The 23,727-nt window shown below is 36.6% G+C and overlaps 5 protein-coding genes across 16 annotated transcripts; 3 read left to right on the forward strand and 2 right to left on the reverse strand.

Moving 5' to 3' along the window:
- The first annotated feature begins 319 nt into the window (after positions 1-319).
- On the forward strand, positions 320-8,325 carry LOC120270416 (ATPase family AAA domain-containing protein At1g05910). Of its 3 annotated transcripts, XM_039277415.1 has the most exons (11): positions 320-420; positions 578-836; positions 2,347-2,451; positions 2,616-4,418; positions 4,504-4,692; positions 4,799-4,941; positions 5,446-5,691; positions 6,421-6,607; positions 6,730-6,795; positions 6,887-7,136; positions 7,867-8,325. In XM_039277415.1, exons 2-11 carry the CDS (start codon positions 630-632, stop codon positions 8,283-8,285), a joined length of 3,615 nt encoding a protein of 1,204 aa, XP_039133349.1. In that variant the 5' UTR covers positions 320-420; positions 578-629; the 3' UTR covers positions 8,286-8,325. The 3 variants fall into 3 exon arrangements, with proteins under 3 accessions (XP_039133349.1, XP_039133348.1, XP_039133350.1); XM_039277414.1 differs by having other exon boundaries at positions 347-836; XM_039277416.1 differs by lacking the exons at positions 320-420; positions 578-836 and having other exon boundaries at positions 2,392-2,494.
- Positions 8,326-8,922: 597 nt separating this feature from the next.
- Positions 8,923-12,059, forward strand: LOC120270040 (gamma-secretase subunit APH1-like). Its single transcript, XM_039277043.1, has 6 exons — positions 8,923-9,159; positions 9,267-9,422; positions 9,535-9,620; positions 10,349-10,474; positions 11,502-11,629; positions 11,736-12,059. The coding sequence occupies exons 1-6, from the start codon at positions 9,047-9,049 to the stop codon at positions 11,877-11,879; spliced, it is 753 nt and encodes a 250-aa protein (XP_039132977.1). The 5' UTR covers positions 8,923-9,046; the 3' UTR covers positions 11,880-12,059.
- Positions 12,060-12,301: 242 nt separating this feature from the next.
- Positions 12,302-16,326, reverse strand: LOC120270790 (histidine protein methyltransferase 1 homolog). 2 transcript variants are annotated; one of them, XM_039277855.1, is made up of 8 exons: positions 16,202-16,326; positions 15,641-15,809; positions 15,403-15,465; positions 15,161-15,227; positions 14,772-14,872; positions 13,936-13,980; positions 13,320-13,793; positions 12,302-12,788 (listed from the first exon to the last, which is right to left on the reverse strand). In XM_039277855.1, exons 2-8 carry the CDS (start codon positions 15,773-15,775, stop codon positions 12,618-12,620), a joined length of 1,056 nt encoding a protein of 351 aa, XP_039133789.1. In that variant the 5' UTR covers positions 15,776-15,809; positions 16,202-16,326; the 3' UTR covers positions 12,302-12,617. The 2 variants fall into 2 exon arrangements, with proteins under 2 accessions (XP_039133789.1, XP_039133788.1); XM_039277854.1 differs by having other exon boundaries at positions 16,119-16,305.
- Positions 16,327-17,727: 1,401 nt separating this feature from the next.
- LOC120270714 lies at positions 17,728-20,093 on the reverse strand. 2 transcript variants are annotated; one of them, XM_039277788.1, is made up of 2 exons: positions 20,063-20,093; positions 17,728-19,254 (listed from the first exon to the last, which is right to left on the reverse strand). In XM_039277788.1, exon 2 carries the CDS (start codon positions 18,944-18,946, stop codon positions 17,882-17,884), a length of 1,065 nt encoding a protein of 354 aa, XP_039133722.1. In that variant the 5' UTR covers positions 18,947-19,254; positions 20,063-20,093; the 3' UTR covers positions 17,728-17,881. The 2 variants fall into 2 exon arrangements, with proteins under 2 accessions (XP_039133722.1, XP_039133723.1); XM_039277789.1 differs by having other exon boundaries at positions 17,728-19,698; positions 20,063-20,082.
- A 1,401-nt stretch (positions 20,094-21,494) lies between these two features.
- Positions 21,495-23,716, forward strand: LOC120269928. Of its 8 annotated transcripts, none has more exons than XM_039276898.1 (7): positions 21,495-21,640; positions 22,168-22,257; positions 22,350-22,682; positions 22,778-22,863; positions 23,122-23,209; positions 23,301-23,453; positions 23,511-23,716. In XM_039276898.1, exons 2-7 carry the CDS (start codon positions 22,203-22,205, stop codon positions 23,552-23,554), a joined length of 759 nt encoding a protein of 252 aa, XP_039132832.1. In that variant the 5' UTR covers positions 21,495-21,640; positions 22,168-22,202; the 3' UTR covers positions 23,555-23,716. The 8 variants fall into 8 exon arrangements, with proteins under 8 accessions (XP_039132832.1, XP_039132837.1, XP_039132831.1 ...); XM_039276903.1 differs by having other exon boundaries at positions 22,197-22,257; XM_039276897.1 differs by having other exon boundaries at positions 21,495-21,585.
- Positions 23,717-23,727: the final 11 nt, after the last annotated feature.

Raw genomic sequence — 23,727 nt, forward strand, 5'->3', positions numbered from 1 at the left:
CTGGCTTTTTTATCTGTTTTCCTCTAATTTAAAAATTAAAAAAAAAATTTAATAAATTGATTTATTTAAATATTTTGCATGTCTAACTATACACTGAAAACAAAGAATAATGACAGTGAATTTAAAAAAATTTTAAAAAAGAGGAGATTGTATAAAAATATATTAAAATTAAAAATTCAATGTTTGTGATTAATTGAAGTTAAATATAATTAAAAAAAAACTCAAAAGGGAGCCAAAATTCAATTACATAATAAATAAATAAATACTCAGGGGTTTGTACGCAAATAACCATGCCAAGTAGTCTACACGTGCAAGTCACGTGACTTCTTGGTCGAGGGTTTTGGCCTAGAAATCCCTCATCGTCGACCTCCCCGGAGCACAGAGAGCTCCTCACCGTTGCTCACGGCCAAGCTCTCCGAGGTTAGGGTTCCGTCGAGCTTTCCTCTCCTTCGATTTCCCCTTGATTTCTTGACCCCGATCTCTTCCTCTCTTCGTTTTGCCTAATCCTGACGCATTGAACGATTTTGATCAACTGAAATCCGATCGATCGAGTTGAATCCTTTTGCTCTGGTGGCAGGGAAGCTGGGACTAGGAATGGTGGGATCGGATCGGGAGGAGTGGTGATTCAGATGGATGGGAGAGGGGATGCGTCGGCGATCAGGCCGCTGCGGACTAGTGACCGACTGCGGCAGCGGAGGAAGCTGTTTGGAAGGAGGTTTATGTACTACAAGCCAGCGATGCGGAAGAAGCCCAAGACAAAGACCCGCACCGCTGCCTCTCAGATTGCCAAGCTCCTCCGGCCCCGCAACCGGCCTGTGCGGCCTCCCCCTTCGGATGTATGTGCTTTATTTTCTTCGTCTCTGCGATTTCTTATTGATTTTTTTTTTCGTGAATGAAGTGTTTTTCTTTTAGTTGGCAGTGATTGCTTTCTGTTTGAAGGATTAGAAGATTTTTAGGTGTTTGTGTTATAAAACAGTGTTGCATGTTTATTGTTGTTGTATTGTCTGAATATCATCTTTGGACACTTTTATTGCATCTAGGTTGATGAATTCACCATATTGATCCTTTATGTTTGAGTACTTTGAGGAATGACTGATTCTATGTGTTGGCAATTTCCACATGGTGGAACACTATGGTCATGTTGATATCAATGTCTCAAACTCTCTTGAGGATTAAGTTTGTTGTTAACCTTGGCAGTGCCAAGGAATTTGAAGGAACTCTTAACATACATTTTAATGGTTTATTATGTTGTTGGACTGCACTTCACATATCCTATCTGCATTCTAAGTAAATGAACTACATCCAATCATACTCTTTCCATTTGTCGGTTATGTTGTTGGCTTTTGTTAGAATTATGTCTTCTCACTCAAATTTTTCAATACAAGAAAAGTAAGAAAAAAGAAGATATGAAAAATTTTATTTCCTAGCATGAATAAGTTAAATAGGTGACGGATAATATACTGATAATTCGTTTTCCTCTATTCTTTCGTTTTCTCTTTATCTTTATCAATCACTCCCGACATCTCTGAGTACCGGCAAAACGACAAGCATTAAGCATGTATTATTTATCATAAAAAAATCTTGTCAAAAGATTTTATGTAGAACATATAATAGACACGTGGCACGTGAGCACATTAGTGTGAGTAGTGGTTGGTTCTACTGCAACAATGATGAGATATACCTGAGAGACCATAAAATTGACAAATCGAATCAACTGATGCTGAGTGTGCATCCTAAAAAATCATGCACAAAATTTTTAGTTGGTAACGAAACCCCCATTGTGTACTCTTTTGATATAGTTTTACGATATATTTTTTTTTTGGGTACAACAATTGGATAGGCAGCATATTTCCAAGTATGTGTTCTTTTCCTAAGCGTTCTTGGTAGTGTAGTCAATCATAAAAAAAAAACAATGAAAGTAATTTTAGCCAACTGCCTGTTTCTTGGATGCAAAATATATTACTTATGAGCTGGTCTTATTGTTGAATCTTGTACACTGTTCTGCATCATCTTAGCGGGTATTGTGACCTGCAGAACAGAAAAGCTTTCTTGCTATGCCCATTTTAGTTTGGCAAAAAGCTCACAATATGGCAACTTATTTTTAGGGCGTCTAATGGTTTTTATGATTTGTTATCTTCCAAATGCTGTGAACTCTCTACACTTTGATATAGATGCACAATACAACTAAACAGGGGGCAACCTTCTCACTCAATTGGGGGGCATGGTACCATAAAGTTTTGGATACAGCCATTTGTTGCTTATATAGTTGATCATCTTTTGAATTTAGCTCCAAAACACCCATTCCTGTACTTAACATATCTGAATTGTTTTACCCCTTTTTTGCAGTCAATAGCAGCCAACCTCCGCCGTTCTACAAGAAAAAGGAAGATCTCAATTAATTTGGAAGACTATGACACAGACAGTTCTAGCTCGGAAGATGACGACTTAATGGTGAGATTTCATACTCTCCCACCATGGAATATTTGTGGAGGAGGTTAGTTATTAGCTTGTTTATGAGGAGCCTGAAGGATAATCTTTTTATTTTCATTGTTTTTTTTTTTCTGTAGAGCTGTTCTGTATATATTTTGAAACTAATGGCATTGCATCATTGGCAGAGACCTAAGTTTCGTTCTTCTAAACGAAAACCAGAAAACAATGCAAGTCATGATGAAATATCAAACTCTCCAAAGCGTAAAAAAATGTTGAACAAGTCTGCTCCTCGTCGTGAAGGGTTACGGCCTCGGCGTTCTGGCATCAGGGCAAGGGGTCAGCCATACCAAGAATCTGAAGATGAACAGGATAGTTCTGAGGGAAATGCAAGGCAAACTGAGGTAGAAAACGGGAATGAAGTTGAGGAGGATGATGGGGATGAAGGAGATGAAGCTGAAGGTGATGGTGGAGATGAAGGAGAAGAAGATGGTGATGATGAAGATGGTGAGGAGCAAGGAAGGAGAAGATATGATTTAAGAAACCGTGCAGAGGTCCGCAGATTTTTTCCGGAGAAAGAAGGGAAACAAAGACCACGATCCCCCCGTAGAGTACTGCACCAGGGCATGGGCTCCAAAAACGGCAAGGACCTAAGAAAGGGTGGACCTCGATTCCATAAGCGCCATCCTTTTACAAGACCTGAGGATTCTGATGACTCCCTTCTTGTGGATGAACTAGATCAAGGTCCTGCAATGCCATGGGCAAGAAGTGGAAGTAGAAGTGGCCCTCCTTGGCTTTTTGGGGGAATGGATATGCATGGTACAACGACAACTGCATGGGGGTTAAATGTTGCTGCATCTGGGTGGGTCCATCAGGGCGATTCTTTCCCTTCTCTCACAGCTGGTGCTCAAACTGCTGGACCAAGCTCAAAAGGAGGGGCAGACATCCAGCCATTACAAGTTGATGAAAGTGTTAGTTTCAATGATATTGGAGGACTGTCAGAGTACATTGATGCATTAAAGGAAATGGTCTTCTTTCCTTTGCTTTATCCAGATTTTTTCTCAAATTATCACATCACTCCACCGAGAGGAGTTTTGCTTTGTGGCCCTCCTGGCACAGGAAAAACACTGATTGCTAGAGCATTGGCTTGCGCTGCTTCAAAAGCTGGTCAGAAGGTCAGTTTTTACATGCGAAAAGGAGCTGATGTTCTTAGCAAGTGGGTTGGTGAGGCAGAAAGGCAGCTAAAACTTCTGTTTGAAGAAGCGCAGAGGAATCAACCTTCTATTATCTTTTTTGATGAAATAGATGGTCTTGCTCCTGTTAGATCTAGCAAACAAGAACAGATCCATAACTCAATAGTTTCAACTTTACTTGCTTTGATGGATGGTCTTGATTCTCGTGGGCAAGTTGTTCTGATAGGAGCAACTAATAGGATTGATGCTATTGATGGAGCTCTGCGCCGCCCTGGTCGGTTTGATCGAGAATTTATTTTTCCTTTACCAGGTTGTGAGGCACGTGCTGAAATATTAGATATTCATACTCGCAAATGGAAGGAACCCCTTTCAAAAGATCTCAAGATGGAACTTGCTGCTAGTTGTGTCGGATATTGTGGAGCGGATCTGAAGGCATTGTGCACAGAAGCTGCTATCCGGGCTTTCCGAGAGAAGTATCCACAAGTGTACACTAGTGATGACAAGTTTGTGATTGATGTGGATTCCATTAAGGTCGAAAAGTACCATTTCTTAGAAGCCATGTCTACAATTACTCCAGCAGCTCATAGAGGATCTATTGTGCACTCAAGGCCGCTATCTCCGATCCTCTCTTCATGTTTGAAAGGACATCTGATGAAAATCATGGGACACATATCTGACATATTTCCTTACCATTCAGCTTCAGATACAAGCAAACTGGCTGTTCTTTCTTATTGTTCTGCTTTTCCTCTTGTCTACAGGCCTCGACTTTTGTTATGTGGCAATGAAACTGTTGGCTTGGTATGCTCCACTGAACCTTTTAGCTTGAGAATTTTACCAAATGAATGTCAACCTGAAACTGTACTTACTGTGTAAGTTTTAACAGGATCATGTTGGTCCAGCTGTCCTGCATGAATTGGAGAAATTTCCAGTTCACTCTCTTGGGCTTCCATCTCTTCTTTCTGATCCTAGTGCAAAGACACCAGAAGAGGCTTTGGTACATATATTTGGTGAAGCTAGAAGGTCCACTCCCTCCATACTTTTCTTACCACAATTCCAGCTTTGGTGGGAAACTGTGAGTAATAATATGTGCAATATCCTTTAGCTCAGATGTCTTTTAAATTAATATTTAAAATTATGGTTTTCTATTTATCACTAAGTATAATTTTATCAAATTTCAGGCAAATGAGCAACTTAAATCTGTCTTGATGACACTTCTGGGTGAATTGCCATCTGACCTTCCTGTTCTGTTACTTGGAACATCCACATCACCTTCTACTGATTTGGATGAAGAGTCTGCTGCAATATTTGCCCCTCAGCATGTGTATGCTTTCGCAAACCTTCACTTCAATCAGTAGTTCTGACAAGGTTTTGCATTCTTTGAACTTTAGATGCACAATTTAGGCCAATATCATCAATCTAGAAGTTTCTGGACAAACATTCTGTATAGGGCTCATTCATTTTTGGTAGATAGTTTGTTTCTGTGCCAGTGCAACTGCTTTATAAAAGGTTTGGCCTCTGACAGACATTGGTTATTATATGAGAACTTACCCCTTTGAGGTGCAGATGCATCATAAATGACCAAGTTAGTTTTCATTGTCTTATTTCCTATGATTATAGAATCTGTGCTCTTGTATTAAACAAAAATTTCAAAGAACTAGAGAACTTACTTGGATCATGCCAATATCTTGATTAGAGGACTATTTTAGAGATTTATCTTTTTTCTAATTTTGGGAAATCTCTATTTTTATTTCCTTATTTTTGACAAGAATTCTTTCTTTCAAGGATGATTTTGACTTACCTCCCTAGCTAAACTTTTGTTTCACAGGTATCAAGTTGAGAAACCAACTAGGACAGACATGTTAAAGTTCTTTGAACAATTGGTGGAATCTGTTTTCTCTTTTCAACTTCAAGAATCAAGAAGTAATTCAAAAGAAAAGACATCTCTACCAGAACTCCCAAAAGCACCAAAAGAGATAAGTGGTCCAAAACCATCCGAGATGAGGGCCAAAGCAGAAGCAGAGCAACATGCACTTCGGCGGTTGCGAATGTGCCTTCGGGATGTTTGTAACAGGTAAGGCGAATACCACCATAAGTTACAATGCCATTTATTCAATTTTAAACTTAAACCAGACCAATTGCACAACTAGCCTCTTTTGGCTGAGTGATGATACCCTTGACTGTTTTTCGAATCTTTGGATTGGGGTAATTTTGCTATTATCAGAATATAGCTTATCAAGTCTTGGAGAACTGATGAAGGACATTACTTTCTGAAGAAAAACCTCTTCTTGCACACACATTTGCTGGTTGTATCAGACCCGAGTTACTCATTACCAAGTACTAGAAGCTGCTAGTTTTGCAGAATTGATTGAATGAAAAATTCTGATAAACAACGTCTTGAATACTGTAATCACTGTCCGCTCGTGTTATATTCACAATAAAAGACTGTAGTCCTTAACATGGTAGATACTGAAGCTGCCTCATATTTGCGATACAATGCAGCTTTTGCTGTCTTCAGTATGAAGGATTGACTTGCGTTGCACCACAAAATTATAGGCGCCATTCTTTTGTGCATCATATAAGCATTAATATTATAGTCTGACATAACACATTCCAGCTTTCTGACATCATTTTACACCTTCATCATTCTAAAGATTGTCTTTTCTAGCCTTCTGTGAGCAAAAGGGCAAACATCCATTTTTTCCTCCAGGCAAAACTAAGCCAGCAAAAGTGCCGTGGCTTTGTCTTTGGATTCAAGAAAAAATAAAGTTTAAGAGAAGCCTAATTTAGCTACTGTTTGCAGGATCTTATATGATAAACGGTTCAGTGTGTTCCATTATCCAGTCACTGATGAGGATGCCCCAAACTACCGGTCAATCATTCAGAATCCCATGGATATGGCTACTCTCTTGCAGCGTGTGGATTCTGGGCAGTACCTTACTTGCTCAGCATTCCTCCGAGACGTTGATTTAATTGCAGCCAATGCTAAGGTAAACTGTTGATGATATAAGATAACACCCCTTGTTTTTGCTAAATGCTGAGGTCAAATTTAAAAATATATTTGTTTCATTGTTCTCATATATCCTGACTATTCATTGGAGCGAATTCACAGGCATACAATGGGGATGATTACAATGGAGCAAGGATAGTAAGCAGGGCACATGAACTTCGAGATGCGGTGTGTATGTGCTCTTTTCATGTTTATCATTGTCAAGAAGTGCGTAAGAAGGCACAATCAAATTTTTGTTTTTTTTTTTTTTCCTTTTCAGGTGCAAGGTATGCTTTCACAAATGGACCCGGCACTGGTCTCATTCTGTGACAAAATTGCAGCAGATGGAGGCCCGGTGCAGGTGGCAGATGATATTGGGATCTCAAGCCTTACTGCAGGGCCTGTTGTTCAACTAACTGCTGTTACTAGATCTAGTGCCCGTCTCCGTCATGTCCAGCCAGAGGTGAATCTGCAGCAGAGTTATGAGGCATTGAAGCGGCCAAAGAAAATTACTGAAACAGAGCAAGCAGGTATTTTGACGAGTCACATCTATTTTTTGAGGAGTTTAATGGTATAATAAGTTATTGTTGCAATTTTGAGATGATTCTGTTATTCTGACTTCAGTCCCCCATTCATAGATATGAAGTATATTTTAGACCTTTATACCCTTATACATGTCAAGGGATGAAGGATTGCAATGGATAAAGATCCACTCCTGTATGTTCAATCAATAGGTTTGCCTGATTTTAGGGTATGATCACCAGTTGAAGTATTTTAAGCAAAGGCTTACAGTTTTCTTGCTTTACAGTTTCCACGGGCATTTGGGGCTTTACAAAAGTTCAAATTTAACTAATGCAATATTAGGATTTTAGGTTTCATTATTATCCAAGTTAGAGGTTATGTTTTGAAGAGATAATGGAGCCAGTATAAGTCGATGTAATCAAATATGAAGGTTATTATCTGTAAATCCATCTACTAGTGCAGGAAAATCCGCGAGGCTCTTGCTAGTATGTTGAACTGTGGTGTTCCTAATTGGCAATATCAAGCTCTTAAGACATGCAATACTAATTACCATTTTTCTGATGAGACTGTTGTCTTGCATCGAAGTTGTGATTGATTCCTAGTTTTATGACATCATTCCTCAAATCCAACCATTCCTTGTTATCTAAAAGATATATAGCACTGTTGTTTTTTCTAAGGATGGATGCAACATCTTACAATCTTATCAACTCATAAAACAATTTCTTGTTATTGATGCAGCTTCGATCATGGAAGACAAATCAAACGCAGTGACCGAATCAGAAACATCAAAATCCGGTAATTCTCAACCAGGATCATCACAAGAACTGCAAATGAATGGAGCATCAAACAGACTGGACAATCCCTCACACAATGAACTCTCCGAAGGCCTTGTAACCGTTTCATGCGCTGGGCCAACAGACATTAGCACCAAAGAAGATGTTGATATGGCAGACGCGGAGATTTCTGAGCAGATCACATCCATAAAGCACCGCTTGATGGAGCGCGCCGAAGGGTATGGTGTACCAGAGCTGGAGAGGCTGTACATGCGGATAGTGAAGGGTGTTATAGCAGTGAGGAGTAAAGAAGCTGAAGAGAACCATAGGCTTTCAATTTTGAGGTATCTGTTAAAATTTGTTGAAGATGATGACAATTTCTAAAGTTTTTGACCCTAATAAAAAAAGGTTTCTTTTTCATTCATACATAATATTGCAAATGCCCAGCTATTTGTTCAGTTATTGGTAAACCGGGAAACAAGCTGACACTGTGCAAATGCTTTCAATTAATTGCGCATATACCCCTGTAAATATTGGAATGCAATGTAAAAACCCGCCTAAAACCAGATTGTTACATGTGTACCATTGCCCCCTTTTTTTTTTTATAATTCTCAGTTTAACCTTTATTTATCAAAATGATATATATATATATATATATATTTTTCTAAATGTTTTGGATTTATAAAAAAAATCCCCTCTTGTTTTTGTAATTTGCACATAAGGAATCAAATCCTAAAAATGAATCAGATTTTCTTTTATTGAATAAAAAGTCATTTATTTAAAGGAAAAATGTCAAACTAATGACATAAGAGGAATATTTCACGAATATTCTTACTTCTCTACAATGTGAATTTCTTAATGTTCAAAGATTTTGAAAGGATATATAATTAAAAAAAAACTGAGGGACATATCTGTAAATCCGAAAAACTACATGAAATATGTGAAAAAAGTTCACCTAAAAAGTAGGGACGTTTCTGAAAATAAAATTTTTTGAGGGTGTTAATTGCAAAACACGAGTTTTAGAAGGTTATGAACAGTGAACATTGGTAAACAGTCGACGCCGACGAAGAACCACCGTGAAAGCTCGAGCTCTCGTTCTCATCTCCGGTGGCCGGACGGGAGAGAGAGAGAGAGAGAGAGGTAGGATGACGCTGGAGTCCGGCGTGGGCTATGTGCTCATCGCACTAGGCCCTACGCTCTCCCTCTTCGTCTCTGTAATCGCCCAGAAACCCTTTCTCATCCTCACCCTCCTCTCGAGGTATCCAACCCTTCTCGTTGATGGATTGATCTCTGGTCCTCTTGATCTACTCTGAAATCTCTCTAATTTGATATCTTTTTTTTTTTGTTTTCTGGATTGCGATGCAGCACTTTGTTTTGGCTCATAAGTTTGATTGTGCTATCTGGTGCGTGGAGAGGGTTTCTTCCTCTAAAAACCTCATCTTTGTGGGCGTATGCCTTTCTCCTTCTCACTTCTGTTGGATTTCAGGAGGCCGTGCGGGTTCTCTTTTGGAAGCTCTACAAGTGTGTAGTTTCTTTCTTTGGAGCATTTGTTCTTGTTTATTTCAAACATTGTTGGAATTTCATGCCGTTAACTGATTGTGATTTGAAAATCTTGCATTGATGGTTCCTTTAGGAAATTGGAAGGTATGTTGGATGCTTTCGCTGACAGGATTTCTAAGCCTAGGCTTGTTTTGGCGGATAAGATGTTGATTTCTCTAAGTAAGCTTCTAAATACATTCCTTTTTACTCTCCTTTTGAGTATAGATGAGTTGTATTTCAGACCTTTGCTTGATAAATTTGGACTTTATTTGTATTTATGTTGATATGTAACTTTTGTTATATGCTATAGTCATGAAAATGCAGTTTCATTGAAAGTCAGATACAATTTAAGATGGCTTAGTGGCATATGATTTAATATGATTTTTATTTGTTAGATCATGTATCTTTGGAGAATTGTTGGAACGGTTAAGATTTGCAACTATGAGAATGTTTCTCTTTTGATTAATGTAAATGTGCTTTTGCAGACTTCCTATTATCTAGTCAGACCCGTATGATGATCTGAATTTATTGAAAACTTGTTTTTATGACTTTGATTCAGTGTCTCTTTTGATTTGACAAATGCTCAGTGTCAATTATGTTAGGAAGCAAGCCTGAAAAATGTAAGGAAACAGATCAAAATGTAACTTCCATTCAGTTCTTCGTAATCTGGATCTGAATTTCCCGAAAAATGTAAGGGAACAGATCAAAGTATAACTATTTATTCAGTTATTGGTAAGCTGTATCTGAACTTCATACAAGGAATTTTGATTATGAAACTATGGAATTCTTCGTGATGGATGTTATATTGTTTCTGTTGATTAAGTTATTCTCCTTTGGTTTCATGCTCATCACTTTACTTTCATAACAATCTGTCATGTGTTTCCTAAGATTCTTTTAATGATTTGCAGCTGGTGGTCTAGGCCATGGTGTGGCTCATGCTGTCTTTTTCTCACTTAGCCTCTTAACTCCTGCATTTGGCCCGGCTACATTTTTCATTGACAAATGCTCAAGCATGCCATTTTTTCTCGTATCTGGTACACCTTTACTGTTTTTGCAATCTGATTATGGAGTATTTTTATTCACCCTTCTCTAGGCAATTATTCCAGACTTTATGTTAATATTAGATAATTCTCTATGACATTATTTGAACGCACCATCAGCATGCTAGAACAATTTGAAGGAATTACATGGTTTTAAGTTTCGACTTGTGTTATTTGTATAATTTTATTATGAGTAGGAAAGGCATGCTAAAGTTAAGAGGATCAAATTACTGCCTTCTTCATAAGAGAGACTTTTGTGCTACTTTTCTTTTCCTTTGTTATTTGTCTTCTCTTCCCTTGTGTGGGAAAAACAATTATAGCAAGTAGGAGCAGGTAATTCTCTTCCTATGCTGTTCAGGTAATGAGGTTATATTTCTCACTTGAAAATGCTGTAATTGTAGCATGTTACTGTTTAGACATAGAAGAAATGTTATGTTGTGATCTGAAGGCCAACTCAAACATTTCCCATCATGCTCTCTTTAATGAAAATAGAATGGTTTGTGAATGTGATTGCAACAGTTATGCATACAGGAGAACTGATTATCATAACATATGGACAAATCATTGATCTCAACAAGAGAAAAAAGATGAGAATCTCGATTTCATGCAGTTAATGTTGACCGGGTTGTAATTGTCAGTACACAGACTTAATTCATTAACTTCTATAGAAACTTATGAATGAGTGCACATCCAACTGGTTTGCTGTGAATTTAACTATGGCCTTCAGGGTCCTTTTATAATTGATGATTGTTTGAATGAGTTCAATGGCTTAATGTTCTCTGTTAAAAATCAACACAAATTTTGGGAAAATATCTTTTTTGTGTAACACATAAACCGCAAGATTTGCTTCACATTAATGTGCATTGGTGGTATGAACAACTTATAATATTGTGGAAGACCTTTTAGTGTTAGATTTATTCCATGTCGACCAATTACATGGTGCTATGTAGTGAATATGTTTTTGTATTACTTATTTTTTCATAAGCATTATTAGATTTATGATGCTTCTTTTCATCTACAGCGATTATGTCACTTGGCTTCACTATCATCCATACCTTTTGCATGGTCATCGCTTTTGAGGGATACGCCGGAGGGACAAAAACTGACCAAGTATTTGTTCCTATTATCCATTTGATTGCTGCAATGCTGGTAAGGTTTTCGACTTCACAAATTTTTCTGAAATATTTCATGAGTTACGAGTCATCTCCTTCAGACATGCTGTTTCATTTGATCCATTTTTATTGTTCTATTACAGACCCTGGTTAACCTTGCACCCGGTGGCTGTGTTGTCGGTGTACCATTGCTCTGCTTTGTTGCAGCTCTGACCGCGCAGCATTGTTGGCGGATTGTCTGGCGAAGATTAGCTGAACACCGCCACCGCACGCAATCAAATAGTTAGCATTGTTTTCATTTTATAAGTTATGCATGAATGAAAAGAGAAGAAATGTTTGGCTGGTTTGTAGATCAAATGGATGGTCTAATTTAAGATAGTTTATATTACCATTTTTCTGCTATGAATTCTTCACAGAACTTCAATGTAATGTGCATGTCAATTCAATATCTGATCCTTTTTTTTGTATTTTTTGTGTATTTTTGGAGTACAAGCACAACTGAAAATGATGGCAAAGTTACCAAATGGCTGTCACACCACACCCTCAATTTTTTTATTACATTAATTTCAAAAATCAAGAGACATCCCCAGGAAAGCATAACTGCAATTCTCTAATGAAATAATAAATCTACAAACTCTTTTCCTTTCTGAATGTCTATGTATGACCACAACCATCAACAAAAGGCAGTTAAAAACAAAAACAAAAGAAATGAACACAATGAACTTAGTTAGGTAATGTGTTTTTAACTTTCAGAAGTCCACAAGATAGAAAGACCAATAAGAAAGTCAAACCGTATTGATCAAACTATCAGCTCAGGTGTATATGTTGTCACATTTAACTAAAAAAAAAAAATTCAAAGAAACAAAGAACATTTTACAAATTGACTGAGCTTCACAAATTTTGCAATCTGATCTTCTGATCTTATTGCCAGAATAACGGAGGAGGTTGTTGATCAAGCTGATTGATGTATTTACACAACATAAGGCAGCTAATAGTAAGAATTATTGCGATGTTGCTGAGTGTGCTCATTTGAAGAAAAACTTCCATATTTCCCTGTCTGTCAGTTCTGCTACCATATGCGTACCGAACACGCCTTCCCCATCAACCAAGGTTCTCAGTTGCCTCACCCCGCCATTGGAGCCGATGTAGTTCTTCTTTGCAGCCAAATACAGCACGCCGTATGGAGGTCGTAGACACTGTAGAAAGATGAGAATCTCATTAAGGGATAAGGAATAAACATATGGAAATAAATTTTTCTTTAAATTGCATTTTCTCTAACTAAATGTTAGTGAAGTGTCAATTATCAGAATTTCCATCACTCACTAATACGATGCATTTCATTTGTCCTGAGTCTCTATAGAAAGCTTTGATGACATGGTGAAATGGCCAATCACTATAAGAATTTGGAGTTCACTACTACCACAAGGTCCACACCCAATATATGTGGATGGAAATGATACTAATTCTTGGGCCTATAACCTACGTATGGTTTACATGCCCACCATTGGATAATGTTATGCCTTAAACAATCTAGAAAATAAACCCTCAAACTCTGGTGTTAATGATCAAGGGTTCAAACACACAAGCATACAATTGGTTGCTAGTTCAGAAGTTTTAAGTACGATATGTATAGCCGCATCCATTGAGCTACCTTTTTAATATGATTCAAGTGATTTAAGAAAGACACAACTAGCATGCTTGGAAGAGGACAGGATTCTGCAACTCACCTTAGTTATAAGGGAATACAGCTTGCGCAGAGAGCTCACAGAGTAAGGGATCTCGGTGATCAAAATTATATCATACCCACAATCTCCCGGGTCAGTCTCACTAGCTCTCTCCCAAGCACGGCTTCCAGAGAGCTTCCTTGAACGTCGTCTTGAGGAAGAATCATGGCCGACAACACTTCCATCCTGACTGCTACAAGCATCCATGAAATCCTCTTCTGAGAAGCTCAGGCTCATTACAGGAACTGGCTCAAAGCTATCCTTCTGCACCACCGAAAGAACAGTGTGGAGTTCTTCCCAGTCCCCAGCATAGAAATGGACTTCAGGGGCCAATTGCTGCCGGGATGGTGTAAGGGGACTCTCTGGTTGGCGGCTCTGCCTGTCCCGTGCCAGCTCAAGATTCATAAGAACATTGGGTATGGTTGTACACCTTATCATTTCAGCATTTAGGTCCTGGAAATGAACTTTAGAAGCACCCTGTAACAGGTTTGAACAAAATTTTAGGTTGAAATCATGCTACATATATGCATGCATGCACCATATATACAGACAGGAAAAACATTAAACAAGTTTCACTTAAAAGAGAATGAGCTACCACTGTAAGCAGTATAAAGCATACCTTCAAACAGGCAAAAAGCCCAGGAAGTCCATATCCGCAACCAAGCTGCAGCAATAATCAATAATGTTAAAGAAAAGTGGATGACAGCATAAAGTACATAAAGATCTTAGTCTTCATATAAGATTCCCTCAATCTCCTCATTTCTTTAATTGAAGAAAACGAATAAAATTTGCTTGACACTATATCTAACCATATTTTATTGTTTGATTTCAGGCTAACGTGTATGATGATCAATACTTCATGCAAATATGGTGGAAGTGGTTAGCTACACCAAAAAGGTGTGAAAAACTAATTGAGGCCATAAGCTTTCATAATATTCTTATATGGAAAAATCACCATAAAATCGTAAATCCAGCAAATTAAGGATTAAAACTACATACTCAAAATTACCACTATCAATTCAGTTAGATCACTAAATTGCATGAATAAGTTTGCACTAAAATAAAAGGAGCAGTCAGAAAAGACCTTTAGAGAAGTGTTACAAGGTGTCCACAGTGTCAAACAAGGGTAAAAAGCTCTTAGAAATTGACATATCACTTAAAACTTTAGATAATACTAGCATAGCACATTGTTGTCAAGCAACTACTAAATAGTTTGCGTGCTGGTTAAGAGAGACATTTTCAAGCTAAACAGATCTTATGTTGTTTACCCAGCACTGTATCATAGTCTTACAAGAATATAAAAGATGCATAGATCCAAATAAAAACAATGCACTGACTCAATTTCTCACCAAACTGCACAAAGCTACAATAGTCCTCTTAATTAGCAGGGTATATAAAAAGCACACACAGAAACCAGATGTTTTCATAGAGAAGAAAAGTAATCATTTAAGTTACCTCTAGAACTCTTTTGCCTCTAAAGCTCAACTGTCCATCACGGATCTCAAGCTTAAGAACATTTACAAGATCAATGGCACTCTCCCAGGATTTCAAAGACCCTAATTCATAATTAAAAAAAGTGTCTCATAGGTAACATATAACAAGTCCAATTTATCTATTATCAAATTGTATATATAATCTCACTTCGAGCTCATCCCATGGTTCTGGAACCAGGGAATACCCTGGTTCCAGTCAATTAAAATCTGACACGTGTCCTCAATCACAATAGAAAAAATATAATAACATCACAAGGGACACATGTCAGAATATAATAGGCTGGAACCAGTGTATTTCCTAGTTCTAGAACCAGGGGAGATGAACTCACTTCTAAGACCTCATAAACTTACCATCAGATTTTGAACATATCATCTCAGAACTAGAAAACCCAATGATGTCAGCCACACTAACTCTTCCCTGAACCAAAAAGAAAACATCAAATTTTCAGGACTAAATAAACAAAAGGTTTAGGAATACCTCCATAGTCAATTTAAACAATTAATCATAAATAGGTAAATTATCAAGGCGTCCAAAGTTAATCCAGTGGATAAAACTCTGGTAACATTTATGACTTCAATGACTCAGAATATACCTTGAAGATGTTGAGACCGTGCAGATCAGCATTTTCACCAGTATACTTGTAGGGATGAGCAGTCTGCAAGATTGTCAAGAAAAGAAATTTCTCAACAAAGGCAAAACTTTTGAATTGGATATACCAAAAACACTTCACAAAATCACAAATCACATGTAAGCAACCAAATCTAAATTTACCACTGAATGAATCTCAATCTATGTATAAAAAAAACGTTTTTAAAAAGGGAATAAAGCACCTTTGAAGGAAGAATTTCAACAGCCGGCGATGGATGACGAACATCCCTCTCAGAAACAATAGAAACGCCATGGCCAGCCTTTTCATGCGGCATTAAGCCGGGCAGACACTGAGCAAGGAGCGACGGTGCCCGCATCGTCTTAATCCAATATGATTTCAAGATTATTCACCTAACCAGAAGAGCAAAGTACGATCAGGCAACAACCAAACCTCTCAAACCCCTCCCAATACTCTAAAAATCCATCAAAAATCAATCTTTCACTTAGAGAATCCAAGTAACTCCACCAAAAAGAAAAACACCAAAACCCCAAACCCTAGCACCCCCAATAAAAAAGTAGCGCCAAAACAACATTTCTCAATTCACCCAAACTAAACCCACGAATTCCTAAAAAAAACCACCAAAAATCCCCAAACCAACTCCCAAATCCACAAAATCAAGAAAAAAAAAACCTAAAATCCAAAAAAGACAGAGACCATACCAAAATCCACCGCCAAAGCTTCAAAACACAAAACACATCCGCAAGATCGAAACCAAATAGCAACAGAGATCAAGAATCCAAACCCTAACAGACCGCCAACGAAGTCAAAAAGCAACGCGGAGAATTTCGAGCGCTTCACGAGAAGTCGAAGAGAAGCTTCCATGCTTCGTCACCTCCATCCCAACCAAGCCTGCAACTTTTTTTTTCCTCCTTTTTCGATGCTTTTACCATACTACCCTCCTTGCTTTCCCATAATATCGGAAATGCCACTGGAGGTCACGTGTGGCTCGTGAATCCCGCGAGTTATTGGGATGCTTTTCAGCCTTTTCTCCTTCTCAGGAATTTCTCGTCAAAAAAGCGCGGTTGTTGGATTCAACGGGTCGGAGCTCCCGTCAAGTTCGGGTTTGACCCGTTATGTCCAAGGCTTGATCCGAACCCGTTATACTCTTATCTCGGATTCGGAACCGTTATAATATCATGCTAATTTTTATTTTAGATTTTTTTACTATTATATTTAATAATTTATATATATATTGAATAAATAATAATTGAATTCTATTTGCAATTTTTTTTCAAACATATGATGTAACTTAGATGAACTGCTTTTGAAAATCACAATGTTTTACCAAATCCACCAACCTAACAAGATGCCATTTTTTTTCCTATATTCTTTGAGCATATTCTGATTATTATTCTCAACTATATTTTTTATGTAAGAGAGTTTAAATAAATTTATTTTTTTAATTGCTATTAGATCTTATTGACTAGCAAATAAAATATATTTTTAAATATTAAAAAAAAAAAAAGATTGAAGCTCTTTTCTATAAGTTACATCTTGAACCACTAATTAAAAATATCCATCCTGGGACATGTTAGAGATGGCAAAAGTTGTTGAAGACTTTGAAGACTATCTAAATATATTTTTTCTGTATATTTATTGAGCCTTGTCAAATAACTGTTTTGATGCCAATGGCTGAGAAGTCCATTGGTACCGGACCCCACAAAAATTTTTTGCAAGTAACAGAAAAGTCAATTGTACCAGATCCTTATAAAAAAATTTTGCAAGTGGCGAGTGTATGATTTGTCGGTGAGAATATATTTTTGGGCGTATAGACAGTAAATGTATACATCCGGTCTCTACACTCATGTGTGTGCAAACTCTGTCGTCACTTGCTTTGAAAAAAATTGTCCGCACATCTACTTTCTTTAATGGCCCAACAGTTTGACAAAAAAAAAAGAAAAAAATTGTTTTTGATGATATAAGCATCGTGACTTTATCTTTTAGCATACAAGGATTTAGGTCATCTATGCAAGTACACATATTACTTTTCATTAGGATGTTTATTTACAGTCGTCGAATGATAATCAAACGACTATTTTTATATTGATACTGTACATATATATTGTTCATGATTACTATACACTACTGTGTAACACTATTTGATACTGTCTAATATTGTTTATAAATAAATTTTAACAGTTAGATAATCATCCAACAGCTACTGTGGACATCCCTTGATAATGGGTCCTTCATATATAAAGAAGAAAAATAAAGAAAACTTTTTGGTCCAAATAACTCAATTCATTTCAGATCAAAACTGAATTCTCCATTCATTATCAGTAAAGAATATACAATCTAAAGCAAAATGAAGAAAAATGTGCTCAAGTAAAACAGAAAAATTTAGGACTTGATCTAACACTTGCTATCCTGCATTGAATGCTAAGCAAGCATTCAACTATTTAGCAGCAAACTGCATTATTAGTCATTCCTTATCACCGTTAACAATGAACTGCTCATTATCAATCAGGGGAATTATTTGATTCACATTCCTGCGAGGTGATCTTAGAAGAAAAAACTGAGTTTCATCAAATTCTAATTCGACACCTTCATGGCCATCGAACTCGTTCAGACCCACTAATTTCTCAATTGGAACTTGCTCTGCAACAAAGTCTTGAAAAACATCAACATGGTGATTCTGTGTGTTTATCTTCAACTTGTGAAGTTTTTCCTTTGTGTTAGTATTGTTAGGACGTTGAACAGAAAAAGATTGAGTTGATATATTCAATCTAGATGGTGTTGTGACTTTTTTCTTTATAGCATTGCTCGAACCAATGAATTTGTCTTTCGAAGAGTATAAAACTGGTGTTGAATGGAATACCATCCTCTTGTCACATTCTTGATCATTTTTTCGGCTGCTTGAGTGATTGCTTTGTTGATGTAGTATCCATCTGTCTGATTTTGATTTAGTAAGTACCGGAAACATTGAAGGCTTAACATCCCTTCGAGGCGAAATGCATATAAAATCTTGGAACTCAGAATGCCAATAAGTACTTTGATCAAATGGCCAGAAAAGAGGTTCATCAGAATCAGAAAGTTCTGAACAACTAGTATTGGTTTCATCGGTCTTAGAACCAAGTGATAGACGAATACTTGCTTTGTATGATGGACTCGGAAAATCATTCAATTCAAAAACATCATAACCTTGTTCTCTTTCCCATGTCAACTCTGAATCCTCAACTTCAAGGTCTAACAAAGAGCATGAATCATGAACATAAGAAGTCATATCATCACAGGTGCTGAGTGATGTGCATGAACTCAACACCGATGAATCCCCACTCTCCAAACATCTGGGAGAGTAATCTTTTGCCTCATTCTCAACTAAATTTTTTAGCCATATGACAGTATTTTCCTCATCCTCCACTTCTTCATCATTATCACCTTCTAATAATGATGATTCCTCCATTGGGCTAATCTTGGATCCATCAAAAATACAATTGTCCTCTCCACTCTCCAAGCATTCAGAAGATTTTTCGAAGAGCGAAAGCATTGAAGATAGATTCCAAGAATCCAATGAGCAATCATAGATTAGAAATGAAGAAGACTTACAATGTTTTGTATTGGTAATTCCATTGCCAGAGTTCAAATCCTTCTCAATTTCAACATCCTTTGTTTCTTGTTCTGGAAAAACAGCTTCAAACTTCTATCTCCGCTTACAATCCTTTTCTAGTTTATTATAGACATTTCTGTTTGTTAGCCGAAATTGATTTCTACTTGAAATTCTCTCCACTCTTTGATTGGCCTGATTCATGGCCATTGATGAAACTCATAGGGACTGGAAATATCCAGTCAACTTATCTGCCAGATTGTTATCCATCATCAAACATGGGGGAACTCCAAAAGGCCAACAAAAATTACAGACAAAAGAAAGTTTCCATAAAACAAAACAAATTAGACCAAATCAAAGAGGAAGAAGACAAGGAACTGCATGCCATCATAACAGTTTCACCATATATATGAAATCAAAAACAAATGTGCTTGCCTGAGATAACAAATAGGAAATTAAATTATATTAAATTAAATTAAATAGACTTTAACAGTAAAGAACTGTGTCAAGATGTACATACAATTAAGCAAGAAAAATAAATCCTAAATCCTGATTTACAGTCCAATACAATATTAATTCATTAAATTGCAATACAGTATGATTCTGACCATGCTCAAATACTCATTAACACATGCCAAGAACATCCTCACCTTCACAAAGTTCACATTTTTATGAGAAAATTCATTCCATCAATGCTGAAAATTTCCAAAAAAATAATCATTTGAAGAGAGATACAAATACAAAGACAATTAAAATCATCACAAAGATAGAAACACTATCAATAGAAAGTAATTACGAGGGCATGGTGAAACAAACATTATAAATTCTCAATTAAAAACCATCATAAATTAAGGTCTTATAGATTTTGAAATCTCTGAGTTCTTCAAAACTAAAACACATGTTTACCAGACAATCAAGCTCAAAGTCATAAAAATTGAAATTTTTGGATATAAATCTAACGATTAACTTCAAATCTAACTTGCAATAACATAAAAGGTAGCAAATCACAATAGAAATTATTCAAAATCAATGAAAAAAAGGAAAATTTTAGAAAAGTACCTCAGAGGATTCATGTTGCGGTAGAAGTAGGACCAGAAGGAGTCTGCTTCTTTTGATTTTTTATAGCTGACGTTTTAATGGGAGGAGCGTTTCCACTTCGGAGTTCGGATCTCCATCCGATAACAACCGACCCGAAACCCGTTAAGCTTTTCAGTTATCATTAGTCACGGACATCTTCTAGTGCAATGGATTGTTACTTGAATAATGAATGAACAGACTTATGATCGAATCTCTAGTTCAGTGGTACTATTATAGTATTATATAAATACTAAAAAATACTGTAACAAATTGTTCATTCACTCTTCAGTAGCCCTCATGTAAACAAATGTCGTTTCTCTCCCCTCCATAGTTGCATGACGAGAGATTTATTAATTCAGTTTGGTTTCTGAAAATCTTCTTGACGTGCACGTGATAAGACATTAATTGTCTCATGTAATGTATGACCGAGTTAATAATTTTTTAAAAGATCATTAAGCTATCACAACTAGAACACCATCATATTTACCTGTCCCTTGACTCTTCTTTATGGAGCAACACTTGTCGCCTTTATAGTAAAAAATCACTAACCCTTCTCTTAATAGAGTTTAAGTACTTATTTTCCAAAAAAAAAAAAAACTCAAATGTTTTATTAACCTCATCCCAAAACCTCTTTCCAATTAAACTTTGAATTCATTAAAAATAAAATTGAGAATATAAAAATAATAATAATAATAATATGTACACATACATAAGTAGAAAATTGCAAATTTTAAGTTAATTGTGAGTTATATTATTTGGACTTAGTTTGGTAATTGTAACATCAAAGCCATTAATTATTGATTAATTGAGTGAAGGCCATTTGGGTAGCAGCAAAACTAAAATGTTAAAAAGTCAACGCCACTTTAGACAAATTTGTCAGGGTTAATTAAAGAACAGTTATATATTTATGCCTAATAAATTTTAATAAATAATAATAAATCACTAATAATTGTCTCCTGAGACGTGAAGGTCTGGATTGGGAGTTGGGCATCACTCTTTCCAATATTTTATTTATATATTTTATTTTCTTTATATTTTTTTTCCTTCTGTGATATTTTTTTGTATTATTTTTTTATTTGTCAACAGTCGTAGTCTCCCTTCTCAAATAACAAGTCAAATAGAATTTTAAATATATATATATAGATGAAACATAATTAATGAAATTACGTAGAAAAAATAAATATAAAACTCAGGGACCAATTAGAAACTAGTTTAAGTATTTAAAAATATTTTAAAAAAAAAATCTTAATTTTGAAGATACTATAAAAAGAAAATATCCGTTGTGGCCCGTTATCGGGTTTTGGGCGCTTTATGCATCCGACCCGCAATAGAAGGGTATTTCAGTCATTCAACCTCTCATTCAAATAGAACCTCTCACAAACGACCGTTGCACTCTCTCACCCTCTTCTTCTTCTTCTTTGTTCTCTCTGAAGAATTCCAGGCTTCTTCGCTTCTCCAGATCGCCACAAGCGTTAGGGTTAGGGTTTCCATTCGAAATCTTTCAGGTTTGATCTCTTGTATCTCACATTGTGTTCAACCGGGCACCAGTCTAGCTCTCTGGTGATGTCCTCTTGTTCTTGAAATCGATCTCTTTATTGGTATTTTTCAGGTTGAATTTTAGGGTTTTTTATTTCCCAATGTATTTGATGATTGATTTTAGGAATTATTTGATGTTTTTAATGGTTTATCTTGATCTTGATTTATATTTGGAGCTGTCGTAGAGTTGTTGTTTAGAAATGGCTGAGGTGATGATGTTCAAAATGCCAAGATTGTAAGGGTTTCTTGTTTTCGAATTTTCTTTGGATTGATTGTTTTTAGCTATAGCATCAAGAAAGGTGAAGTCTTGCTTGTTAATTGTCAATTTTAACCATCTGAGATCACTGTAAGGTATTTCAAGAACTTATCAGTATCTCAAATAGTTTCAAAATTTCATTGGAAGCTGAAGTATGCACTCTGTGCTGTCTTATGTTCAGTGTGTTTCATCTTTGTTTATGATTTGTTTTTCATGGTTGATGTTTATTATTTGGAATCTATTCTTGAGAATCAAAGTTTATTTGTTCTTGTTTATCTCTTTTAAAACATTTCAGTTTTGTAGTGATAAGTTTGACTGCAGCAGACTCAAATGGCTTCCCGAACTCCGACTGTTCTTCGAAGTGAAAATTTTTACATTCACAGAGGTACAAATTGTTTGTTCTTGCTGAATTTTTTTTTTGTAATTGGCTTATAAATTCAGAAGAGAATATTGAATTTTATAATGTCAAAATTTTAGGGAAAGGTGCAGATTTGGCAAAGGCTGATTTGCCAAAACCTTCAAAGGCAGGGCGTCAAGAGAGAAAAGCTCTGAGAGATGTTTCTAACACTGCTTTGAGGGATGTCTCAAATATTGGGAAGCAACCTCCTCTTTCTAGTGCATCAAAAGGCACAATATCGAAAGAGAAGTCTGCACTTCGCACGCATGAAACTCCGAAAAATGCCACAAAGAATAGTCTGCTCTCTGATGAGGAAATCAAGAGATGCCATGAATGGGCAAAGGAGGGAATTGAGCAGATCCATTTTACAGGGAATGATTTGCAGAAACTACAGCAGGATAAGAAAGAACAGAGTAATTGTTCATTTCATAATTCAATCATTGATTGCATGTTTATCAATAGTAGTAGATTCGTGATGTTTAATTAACTGATCTTACTACCATGTTAGGTGTAAGAAAAAAGGTCGACAAGGTAACATCGGCATTGCAAGCATGGTCAGATATAATCTACTGTAATGCGGGAATGTCGCTGAAGGTCAGCAGCATTCTCAAATTTTGTGTTTATGCGCTGCTTAGGTATTGGAATATCACTAATGAATTATGACTAGAACTCGCTGTTGTTTTAGTTAAATCATTTCTCATTACTTTCATTTCTTTTTCCTTGACCCTAACATAATATGGTACTGTTAGTGCATACTGTATTTCTAGCAATCTTTATGCATCTGAATGCCAATAATATATAACCAGAATTTACTGTAGTTTTAGTTCTGTCAGTTTTATTGATAAATTTTAGGTTGTTTCCAAGGCTAATGAAGATAAAACAAAGATGGAGCTTGAACCAGAGGTGCTTCCTCCCATGATAAAACTCCATTCAAATTCAGGTACTCCATCTCTCCCAGTTACTGTTCTTTCACAAACATGAATGATGAATCCTCTCTTCTATCTTCTTCTCACAATTTCTTATATTTTCAGATAACAAAGAACTCGAGCTACTTCTTTTCGAACCTGAGCTTGATCACCTCTCCGCTGATCCTACGTTTGAGCTCAACCCGAAGGACAACTCCGGCCTAGAACCAGAGACAACGGCCTTCACTACCATACCCATTAAGAAGTCCCCAGCATCAGGTCAGCTTCCTGTAAAATTCTCTTTGACAACTCAATGACTTCAACTGATTCTAGTAGTTACCTGCTGCATGTCAACTCTTTCCAGGTCACACAAACACTAAAGATCCACAAGCCTGACCACTTCTGCGAGTCATGTTGTCCAACCTCAACCTGCAAGACGCGGTAGCACCGGTCTTTGTCCCATGCATGTATATATGATGCTTTCCTTGAACTACCTATGCCAATGTTTTCCTGGACATAATTTTATACTCACTTTCAAAGACGAGTGTTTCTG

The sequence above is a fragment of the Dioscorea cayenensis genome, chromosome 10 (assembly GCF_009730915.1).
Source record: "Dioscorea cayenensis subsp. rotundata cultivar TDr96_F1 chromosome 10, TDr96_F1_v2_PseudoChromosome.rev07_lg8_w22 25.fasta, whole genome shotgun sequence".
Lineage (NCBI taxonomy): Eukaryota > Viridiplantae > Streptophyta > Magnoliopsida > Dioscoreales > Dioscoreaceae > Dioscorea > Dioscorea cayenensis.